Source organism: Leishmania martiniquensis, chromosome 12, assembly GCF_017916325.1.
Source record: "Leishmania martiniquensis isolate LSCM1 chromosome 12, whole genome shotgun sequence".
NCBI classification, from domain to species: Eukaryota; Euglenozoa; class Kinetoplastea; order Trypanosomatida; family Trypanosomatidae; genus Leishmania; species Leishmania martiniquensis.
This window is the reverse complement of record NC_090147.1, coordinates 386,026-396,395: the sequence shown is the minus strand read 5'-3', so window position 1 is coordinate 396,395 and position 10,370 is coordinate 386,026. Positions and strand designations below refer to the sequence as shown.

Here is a 10,370-nt window from a genome sequence, read left to right as displayed (position 1 = left end):
GCGTCTTCTCTTCACGCGTACCTGCGAGAGAAAGAGCGAGGCGGGAAGGGGGCGCGGATAGAGGAGTAGATGATGCGAAGGGGGGACGGTGAAGACAACACGAGAGGCAGGAAGAGGCAAGAGCCAACTGGAGCCTTGCACCGGTGAGATGCCCAACACTCCTCTCTAGGCCGTGTGTGTGTGCAAGTGTGCGCAGCTGAGGCACCTCGTAGAGTCGCAGTGCACAGCAGGCCGGAAGCACACGCGCACGCACTCAGTTACAGTACGTGCACACGTTCAAGCAAGTGCCAAGACGCGCTCCGGTGGCAGAGTCAAGCACATATCGGCGACAGGCCACACCTACAGTGCGGCGGCGCCGTTCACCGAGACATGAGGGCCGGGCACAGCGAGCGGCCGTGCGCAAGTTCTCATGAAGAGGAGCTGTTGGCTCACCCTTCGGGCAAGGATCGAGCACTTCATTCGACGCCAACGCTTTGGCTTTGCGCTCGCATCGCTCGTCATGTCATCTCTGCGTTCCTTCAAGTGAAGCGCAAACGCAGCGACTAACGCGTGCCATACGACGCGAAAAAAAAAGAAAAAAAGCTTCGACAGCGGTCCTTCCTCTCTAACCTGCATGGCTGAGACGGCGTGCGTCGTGGAGGCCCATCCGTGGCCTGCGCCGCCCATTTTCTTCCCCTTATTATGTATCGGTTCCGTTACGAGACGGAGTTGTTTTGCTGTTTAGGTCACCCTCTCCCGCTCTTGGGGCGGGTGTTGGCGGCATCCTCGCATCACCATGAGGGCGGAGCTCATGCATTGGTGAGCGAGCGAGCTTTCTTGCACGTCGGAGCATAGGCACCACGCGCCACCGTCCAAAGAAATGGAGGTGAAGGGGGGAACGACAATGGCACAGAACGTGTCATCATAATAATCGATGAAGAAAAAAAAAAGACCAGCTGCGCACCCGAGCGCGGGGAGACGCGAAGCAGAGGGTCACCGGCTGAGGCTCAGACAGCGCCAGGCGGGTTGGAGGAGAAGAGGCAGAGAGGGGCGGCGGCGAGCAGAAAGATTCTCGCCACCGTCGCCCGGGCAAAGCAATGGCGCGAAAGGGCGCGCAGCAATAAGGGATGGAGACGGAGAGCACCGCATTCCGCAGCAGCGTCTGGCCCATGCGTAGTTAGGGAACCAAGAGAGGAAGTGGCACAGAAAAGCTGACGAGCCGTGCGTGTGTGTAGGTGTGTGTGTGTGTGTGTGAGGGCAGCGAGGCATCCGCTTGCTCATAAGCCTTCGCCAGGGACGTGGAGACGAAAGCGAGAGAGGCCTGTTGGACAGCGAGATCGTCACTCCTTCCGTCTGCGTACGGGCCCCCGTGCCTGAGCCGTGACGCTGACGCCCGACGCCATCGGCCGCCGCTCGGGAAAACGATCGCACTCAAGCGAGTGAGATACAGCAACGAGCACACAGAGCGCCTTCACGTCCGTCGGCTGGAAAGAGGGCCTCCACACCTATGCACAGACGCCGCGCCTAACCCACGCTGCTGCTGCCCGACATGAGCAGCTGCCACGAAGCCTGCAACTGCTTCATCCAGACTGCTCGGCAAATCTCATCCTTGAGCGGCACGTGGTCGCACCGCGAACAAGCTGCCGCGGCACCAGCGCTGTCATGCTCCGCGGTGGAAACGACACTCATCAGCGTGGCTTGCTCCCTATCGCGCTCCGTCGAGCTAACCCGCTTCCCTGCGTCGTCGCAAAGTGCTGTCGTCACCCTCTTATCCGAGAACAGGCGGCGGTGCACCTCCGCCATCCCGCGCAGATGTAGCAGATACTCATGCTTCAATGCGCACTGCATGCACGCCTTCAAATAGTTCAGCTGCGCCGCCACCTCACAGTGCAGCAAGCGCTCGCCACGCTCCAAACGCCCGCGCAGTGCACTAGCAGGTGGCACTGCGCTCGAGCCTAATGACGAAGCGCTCGTAGTCCTAGTGTGATACAGTGCCTCCTCCGGCGCAGCTCCATCACCACCGTAGGAGAGCAATACGTCTGGCGGTAGCACTAAGCGCAAGTTCGGTAGCGTCACTGGTGCCGGCGAAGTCGTGGCAGGTACCGAAGGCTGGCAGCCACCGCCGCCGCCGGGTGGTGTAGGATCTGGTGCAGCCTCCTCACGTGCACCTGAGTCAGTACCATTGGTTGTTGACTCCAGTTGGGAGAGGAGGTGCGGCGTCGCCGCATACCGGGCGAGGCTAGCATGTGTACTCATCAGTGGAGCTCGCAGCAGCTGTTCAGGCCACTGGCCACGCGCCGCAGCATGCTGCGCAGCGCGCTGAGCGCCTCTCTGATCTGCCTGCTCTGCATCCTGCGCGGGGGCAGCACCGTCCCGGCGACAAGAGCTGGTACGCGGCCTTTCACAGGTTCGTCGCCTCGCGTCGGAAGCATGGTCGAAACCCTGTGGTGACGCATCCAGCAGCGGGGCTGAGGGCCACGCCGCACTGCTCATCTCAGCGCTGCTGCTCGACTCGCTGAGATGGGCTGCCGACGAGCGCTGAGTGTCTCCAGTCTTCAGGGCAGCCTCGCTGTCCGCGGCGCCCTCGCGCATCAGCCATTTCACTGCCGCGTCAGACGCCAAGACGGACGTCTGCATCAGCACCTCCAGGAGGTAATTTCGGTGCTCGACGACGAACGGTGCGGCGTGGCTGAGGTGGTGGTGCCGAAGTGCGTCCACGGCCTCCACCACCGCCAGAGTTGTACGCTGGAGGTAGAAGAGGTAATGATATAAGCAGCTCGCGTACACCTGTCGAGACACCGCATGCAGGCGCACACCAAGGGACGGCACCAGGCCACTGTGCGGTCGCGTGGCGCCCACGCTTCCACATCGACGAGTCGCAGGAGGCGAGCCAGGCTGCTCGTGTCGCCGTGGCGCCGGTGACGCGGATGACGCTCGCAGTGGACGATAGACGTCTTCTTTCTTTGGTGTCATGAGTGTCCCGCGGTCCGAGACGGATCGCGCTGGGCGCGAAGGGATACCGTGTGCCTCGACGCCGTGTCTCGGCATGATTTGCGCGCGTGGTGTCACGGCGAGCGAGGGATGACACGGCGGGCAAGGGGACTGCGACGCAGCTGCTGACACGGGCGGCGCTGACCGAGAGCGGCGGCAATGCCCATAGGCGCCCCCGGTAAATCGCTGCGGATGAAGAATTTGCTGCAAGCCAGACAGTGATGGGGGGACGTGGCGAAGGGCGGAAGCCTGTTGCCCAGCAGCGTTGTGCACAGGTCTCCCTGCCCCGGCGGAGCAGCAGGGCTCTGAACGCTCGAGAGTCCTGCGATGTAGCGCGACCGCCGGGCGTGCGCACGCTGACGCAGGCCCGTCAGTCGCACGAATCGTTGCACGCGCGCTAGATGATGGCGTGTTGGGCAGACGCAGCAACAGCGGCGCGGCCCTCCGTGGCGGCGGCCCAGCGTGTCGGGGCGAAGCTCGTTTCAACTCTGCCGCTGCGCCTGCACCTCTGTCTGCGGACGGCGGAAGCGCCTGTCGAATGGAATCAACAGAGAGCCGCAGCGATGAGCGCTGCTGTCGTCGCGGATTGTCAACGCCCCCAGCATCGCCGGCATTCTCGGGTGGTCGCAAGGCAACGTCGGCATGCCCCACGCCCTCACACTGGGCGGTTGGCTTAGCCGTGCTGCCGCGGCGAGCGGCGCTGTGCGCAGGTGCAGACGTCGTCTCTAGCGATGGAGCGCTGCTGCCCGGCGTGGCCTCACGGCCGACGGGATTTCGGGTCTGCTCGGATGGCGTTCGCAGGGTTGCCTGTGTCTCTGGTGTTGAACTGCGTTCGCCAGCGCCATACTCGCCCTCGCCGGTGCTGGGCGGTGGGCTCGCGCCATGCGGTGCGTGGTGCAGAGAAAGGTGCGATCTTGCGTGGCAGACGCCAACGGCCACGTCCCCGGTGCTGCCAGCGCCATACTCGCGCGGCGAGTGCAATCGAAACAGCGCCCCCGTGATGCCCGAGGAGCCAAGACCCACATCAGCAACCCCCTCCGAGCCAGCATGTCTTCGCGAAGGGACGCGTGCAACTACTTCTTCAGTTGGAGCCGCCAGCGGGGCCCAGTCTGAGCGCACCACATGCAGAAACTGTTGGAGGGCTGTCCACACGGCCTCTCGATGCATGACAGCGCGTAGCGCCACAGCGAGTGCTGCCTTGTACTTTACCAGCACACGCTCTAACATGCCGAGAAGGGAGAGCGGAAAGGCTGTCGGGATGGGGTGCCGGTGCTGCGCGCAACTCTCCGCAGAGGTGCTGCGGTGAGTAATGCCGGAGCGTGCCGGCGGTCGCGGCCGCTCGCCAGAGGGCGGGGGCCGTGGTGGGTGCGGCCGTAAAGCGGAAAGGGCTTCCTCTGTCTGCGAGCAGTGCGTGAGATCCGCCTCATCAATGATGCCTTGTGAGTCTAAGGGTGACGGGCAGGGGCTAAAAGCGTGTGGGCGCCGATCCGCCTGTGCAGCTGCTGCGCCGTCATTGTTCGTCGTCGGTTCCGCCCTCCACCCCAGCGGATTTCTAGCAAGGGCAGCGCTGTCGGCGCGTCCGCCTCGGTGCCCGTCACTGTCGAGCGTGGGCATCCTAAAAGGATAGTGGCACCTTTGTTTATAAAGCTCAAACGCCTTGAGGCTCCGCGTGGGGGTGGCGGACCCTGCAGCGCCCGCACCCCCCAGCTCGACTCCAGGAAGCGTGTTCAGAGGCAGCGGTGTGACGTCTCGGCAGCCACCACGCTCGCGGCATAAACGGCCTGTCGATGCAGGCGCATCCAAGGCGGATGCCCCATCGATGGCCTCCGTAGCGCTTGTGCGCCGCGCGAGGTGGCGCAGATACGTCTCAGCCAAGTGAACGTCAATGAAGGGCAGCTTCACCTCGAGCAGGAGGCCACGAATGCGATCGATATGCCCGAGTACCGCCGACGAGAACGGTGAGGGCGGTAACGGTCGGCACACACAGCTGGTCGCAGCGGCAGTAGCAGCGGCGATGGCACCGACTTCTGTGTCGTCGCAGGAGCCTACGCAGCACACAAGGGAGGAAGAATGGGCATGAGCCAACGACGGTGGTGACTGCGTCTTCTTCGGCGTTGCACTGTTGGCTCGGTGAGGGCTCACCCTCGCCGCGGAGGCGCCAGCTGATGCATTCTTAGCAGAAGAGCTTGCTCGCGAGGATGGCTGCTGTTTATGCTCTGGCGGAGGCGCTTCTCGTGGCGGCTTTGACTGAGAACGCCGGGCGGGGGTGGCCCTCTCTCCACGGCTGTGAGAAGCGCTGCGCTGCCGAGCGGCAGCGTCGGGAGTGAGAGCGGCGCTCATTCGCAGGGCTTCACTGAAGCGAATCAGCTTTTCTTGGTGTCGTTGCCGTTTCCGAGAAGGGAGCCGCCAACAGCACACCGGCGTGAAGAGACGTGCAGCGTGGAAAGCACACAAAAGAGGTTGGGAGGGGTACCGACGCCTCTCCCCTCCCCCACCCTGTGCGGCGCGAGTTTCCGTCAAGCGTTGTGTGCGGCCTTCCACCGGCTCGCCTGTGCCGGCCCTTGCCCGCCAGGCTCGCGTAACGTTCGTTCGGGGGAAGCGTCACGCGCCGTTTTCTATGCCGCGTTGAGAAGCGCACATGTACAACGCCCCGATGTCAAGTCAGCGCGCGGGACCTGTTGCCCACACAGGATCCGCTCCCGCCAGTGCCCTGTGCGGCGAAAGCAATCAGCAGTCACAAGTCTTCTCTACTCACGGCAGCGCAACAGGCCGGCCAGAGGGAGAGCAACACGAGCTTCTGCAGGTGCGTGCGTGTGTGACTCTGCCGCACGTCTTGTGGGTGGCCGCCTACCGAAAGATGATGAGCCGATCGCGGCACGACGCTTTTCAAGGAAGACGAGCAGACAGCGGAGTGGAGAGGTGTTGGGTGGAGTGGGCTGAGGGGTTCGATGTGCCCACGCCCGCGCGCTCTCTCTGCTCCCCTTCCCCCCCGTGCGAAGTCACCAGTGGAGTGCTGAACGGACGAACAAAAGAGAGAGAGGGGGGGAGATGCTATATACGCCCCCCCTCTCCTCCTCCTCAACCCTCTCTCTCGCCCCTCACTCCGACTCCAGGCCCGCACGCGCGTCCCACCTCTCACTCACGCACACGCGCACGCAATCTTTGTAGAGCTCTAAGAGGAGTTGTCACCGGTGAGAAAAAGTTATGGGCACTCTCTCATTGACGAGCGTATTCGCCTCTGTGTGTGTGTGTGTGTGTAATGAGTGGGAGAAGAAATAAGAATTGCTTCTCTGCTCTGTGTGGGGGGGGGACGCCTTTTACCCCTGCCAAACACGTCACGCGTGATGGGGCTGCCAGGGTTGGTTGGCTCGGTGTCGCAAGCCGGGGGAGACACAGCGAATAAGAGAGAGCGAGAGAGGAAAATGGAGGGCGGCTGAGCTGCGGTACAGATATGCTGAGAGGCAGCAGAAGGGGGGAAGGGAAGGGGGGAAGGGAAGGGGGGTCGAGAGGGGGAGGATGAGGGGAGCTCATCCTCCGACCACTCCGTCGGCGCTTTCGAACGCTTCTCGTCGCTGCACCCCACAGAGAGGGTGGCGTCCATCTTTCTCGCAAGCGCCGCTTGTCCGCGTTTTCACAGGTGTAGCGAGAGAGAGAGCCGTGGGTGAATACCAGCTGCACCACAGACAGTGTGGTGTGACTCCAAGCGTATTCGACGTGCCCGCTGCAGGCATGTGCTTGATGGGCACCTTTGCTCGCTCCTCTCTGCTACGTGCAGCCTCTCCCGTCTGGCTGCGGCGCCCTCTTCTTTGAGGGGGTGAGTGGGAGCATATATACACACACACACACTTTCACACCATGCGGAAAGTGGAAGCGTCGGTATATGCGTGTCACGAGAGAGGAGGTGAGGGGGTCTCTCTCTTTCACCGCGATCGACGACGCTGTTACGGCTGATGGAGGTGTGGGGAAGAAGAGAGAGGCGAAGGGGGGCGGGGGAGGGGAGCGCGCCAAGAAGCGAACGAAACGGAGGCGCACGCAGACACAGAGCTCAACAAAACGAAAAGACAAAACGGGCAGCACAACGTGCGATACGGCAACGCACAAGATGCCTTTCAACCGACAGAGCGAGCAGCAAGCTTGCGTAGAAGGCCGAAGGAAATGTCGGGCCGGCATCGGCCGAGTGACGCACGCGGGCAGGCGTATGCGCTGGTGAGGACGATACCAAAAAAGGGGGGAGACCCGCCACGGGCGCGAGTCGCCTAGAAGCTGGAGGCACTCTTGGCTGATGGAAGAGGGGATGGGAGAACAAAAGAATCGCACGACGACGCGTGAGCGAGAGGAGCGGCCAACAGCGCAAGAGCGATGTGTGCATATATAAGAGGGAGGGGAAAGAGGGAAGAAGCGACTCGCGCTGGTGAGCATACGTTCGCCATGTGACGGCACCGCCTATGTCCGAGAGGCCGATCACGTTCGCAGAGAGAGAGAGAGAGCGGAGAGGACAACATTGACGGAAGGGGCGAGCGCAGTGAGGAGAGAGAGGGCAAAAAAAGAGGCGCGATGCACTGCATGTCGTCGGGAGGAGACGCGTGAAGGTGAGTCGGCGGGGCAGAGGAAAAGACGCACCGCCGCAAGACAACAGAAAATGGCTGTGAGAGACGGCAAAGAGAAGGACAGCGACACGAACATTCCTTCGGAGGGAAGCGTAGCAGAGGACAGAGCAGCTGGCCAAAGGCGAACGAGGTCTATGCAGACACGCAGATGTGAGGGGACAAGCGCCTTTGCCACAGCGGTAGGCTATCCAGATGTGTCTTATACCACCACTACCACCACCCTTCCCCCACGGCACACACACACACATGAATACTTCTCACGGCAGTATTCACTTCCCTTCGCTTATCTCTTTGCTGCCGGCATTTCTGACCACAGGAAAGGGAACGAAGAAGAAAAGCCGGCGATGACGCGCCTCGCAGCCGTCGTCAGATATGCCTGCGTTCTCGCGGCGGAAAGCAAGGCCGGAATGCAGGTGGGGAGAGGCGTCTGTGTGTCTCTGTGTGTGCACGTGCGCCTTCTGAAGGGCGACCAACACGCCGCGTGCACGCCAGCCCCTTGATCCCTCGTTGCAGGCGCCATGAGTGCGCCTGCATAAGGGTGCACCGGCGCCGTCGGCGCGTCATCGTCCCGGGAGCGCCGTATACTACGCGGAGGAGACGGCAACAGCACACATAGTCTTTGTAAGAGGGCGAGACACGCCGGCGCACGCATGCACGCGCGATGTGCCGTCTGCCCTCGCTCAGTCAAGAAGACGCACACGATCGAGGCGGGGCAGAGAGAGAGAGGCGTCTCGAATCGAGCAAATAAAAACAAAAAAACGTGCAAAGCCACGGAGAAGCAGTGCCATGCTGAACGGGTTGCGGAGGGCGCACAGCTGCAGTAGAGGAGATGCGAAGGGAGGGTCACAGCTACCACGAGGCATCTCGACGGCCACGGCCACCACAAGACGCACGCGCACCGCGCAGACAGCGCATACGGCAGCGGCGAAAGAGAAAGCGACAGTGAGGAGAAAGGGGGAGGGTATGGTGGGAGGACACCGCTGTGCATAAGCACTCGCTTGCTCAGCGACTGCGTGCACGGCGCGTCTTCTCCACGCACGATTGAATCCTCACAGGATTATAAGGAGGGCCGACGAGCACGCGCGCAAAGTGAGATGGGAGTGGGGGGACTGCGACACTTTTCTTCTTGCGTTTTTTTGTGGTGCTCGTCACGCGCAGTGGACGCGCGTTCCGCAGCAAAGGCGTCGCCTCCACGATTTATCCCGATTGCCGCAGCGACACGGACTCGCGTCGGCTCGCGCGGCTGTCACGGCGAATCACAACCTGAGAGCTGTGATTGGAATCTGCGCTGCACTCATGGACCGCAATAGAGGCGCGCCTGCTTCCAGTGCACTGCGCAGTGGAGGTCGACACGGTTCCTCGGCTGGGTGACCGGACCGCGCGGCATGAGTCCTGCGCAATGGGGGAGCTGTTGCTTGTGACGTTGTTCGTCGCAAGAGGGGTGCCGCAGTCCCTCATCTCAGGCGCGTACCGAAGACTGTTCCTCGCAGACTGGCGTGCCTGCTCCGCCCACGCCTCCTTGCGCATCTCGGCGTACGTGGGGTACGAGTCGTATCCATCGCTGCCGTGTGTAAAGAGAGTCCTCATCTCCGGCTCAGCCGCTGCGACGCCGTGGAGGGCGCGGGTCATGATGTCCGGATTCGCGATGGCGCCTAGCGTGAAGCACACGCCCTGCACCACGTCCGCCACTACGCGCTTCTCCGCCTCGGCCAGGCCGATGTTGTCGTCGCACATGACAATGCCGTCAAAGCACTGATGGATCTTCTCCAGGATGGACGCGGGCACGGGCCCGTGATAGAAGCCGTCGCTGCCGCTCGCCACGGTAATGTACGCGATCTTGCGCTCTGCCATGTGCGCGGCAACCGTCTCTGCCACCGCCTCCTGATCAGTGTCTTTCATACCTTTGGAGAGGTCTGTCGGTGATATGCGAACACCGACACGGCGCCGGCCCACAACCGCAGACACCGCGTCGACGACTTCATCCAATAGACGGCAGCGACCGGCAGGGGAGCCGCCGTAGTCGTCTGCGCGGGTGTTGCTGCACTGGCGCAGGAACTGGTCAATGAGGTAGCCGCCGCCGGCGTGGATCTCGACGCCGTCGAAGCCCGCCAACATCGCGTTCCTTGCCGACTCAGCGTACAACTTCACCAACCACTTGAGCCTATCCGCGCTCAGCTCCACCACCCTCGCGGGATATGGCTGGTCCCTTCCGTCTGAGGCAAAGGCGGCTGGGCAGCGGTAGGCAGGAGGGATGCCCTGCGTCGTGGGGCCGAAGACCCGCTTGTCTTTCTTGCTGGCAATGTTGCACGGCAGCGTCGCCCGACCTCCGTGGTGTAGCTGGCAGTACATGAGGCCACCCTCTTGATGCACAGCGTCCGTGATCCTGCGCCACGCCTCCACCTGCGCCTTCGTCGAAATCGCGGCGCCCTGGACGTACGTGCGGTAGTCCGGCTGTATCTCGCACGGCTCGCTGATTAACAGGCCGTAGCTGGCGCGGCGCGCGTAATAGTCGAGCATCATGGCTGTCGGGCACTGCTGCGCACTGCAGCGCTGGCGAGAAATCGGCCCCATGACAAGACGGTTCTTCATCGTCATAGCGCCTACGAGCAGCGGCTGCGACACGGAAAAGTACGGGCGCTCCTTCGCCGGCATTGGCAGGGAGGAGGCACGCTGGCAAGACGAGCGACGGCTGTGGTTCTCCTCGGAGAGGCCCCTGACACGCGCCGCCATCGGCGCGCCAGAGAAGTTGCGCGGCTGGCAGATCGGGTAGTCCGTGTAGCCTCTGCTACCCCG

The 10,370-nt window shown here is 62.7% G+C and overlaps 1 protein-coding gene across 1 annotated transcript; it reads right to left on the bottom strand.

Annotated features, from left to right (window-relative positions):
- Nucleotides 1-1,503: 1,503 nt before the first annotated feature.
- LSCM1_07891 (uncharacterized protein) lies at nt 1,504-5,310 on the bottom strand (the record flags this gene model as incomplete). The annotated part of the gene is made up of 1 exon (XM_067325241.1): nt 1,504-5,310. The coding sequence occupies one exon, from the start codon at nt 5,308-5,310 to the stop codon at nt 1,504-1,506; it is 3,807 nt and encodes a 1,268-aa protein (XP_067180454.1).
- Between the last annotated feature and the right edge of the window lie 5,060 nt (nt 5,311-10,370).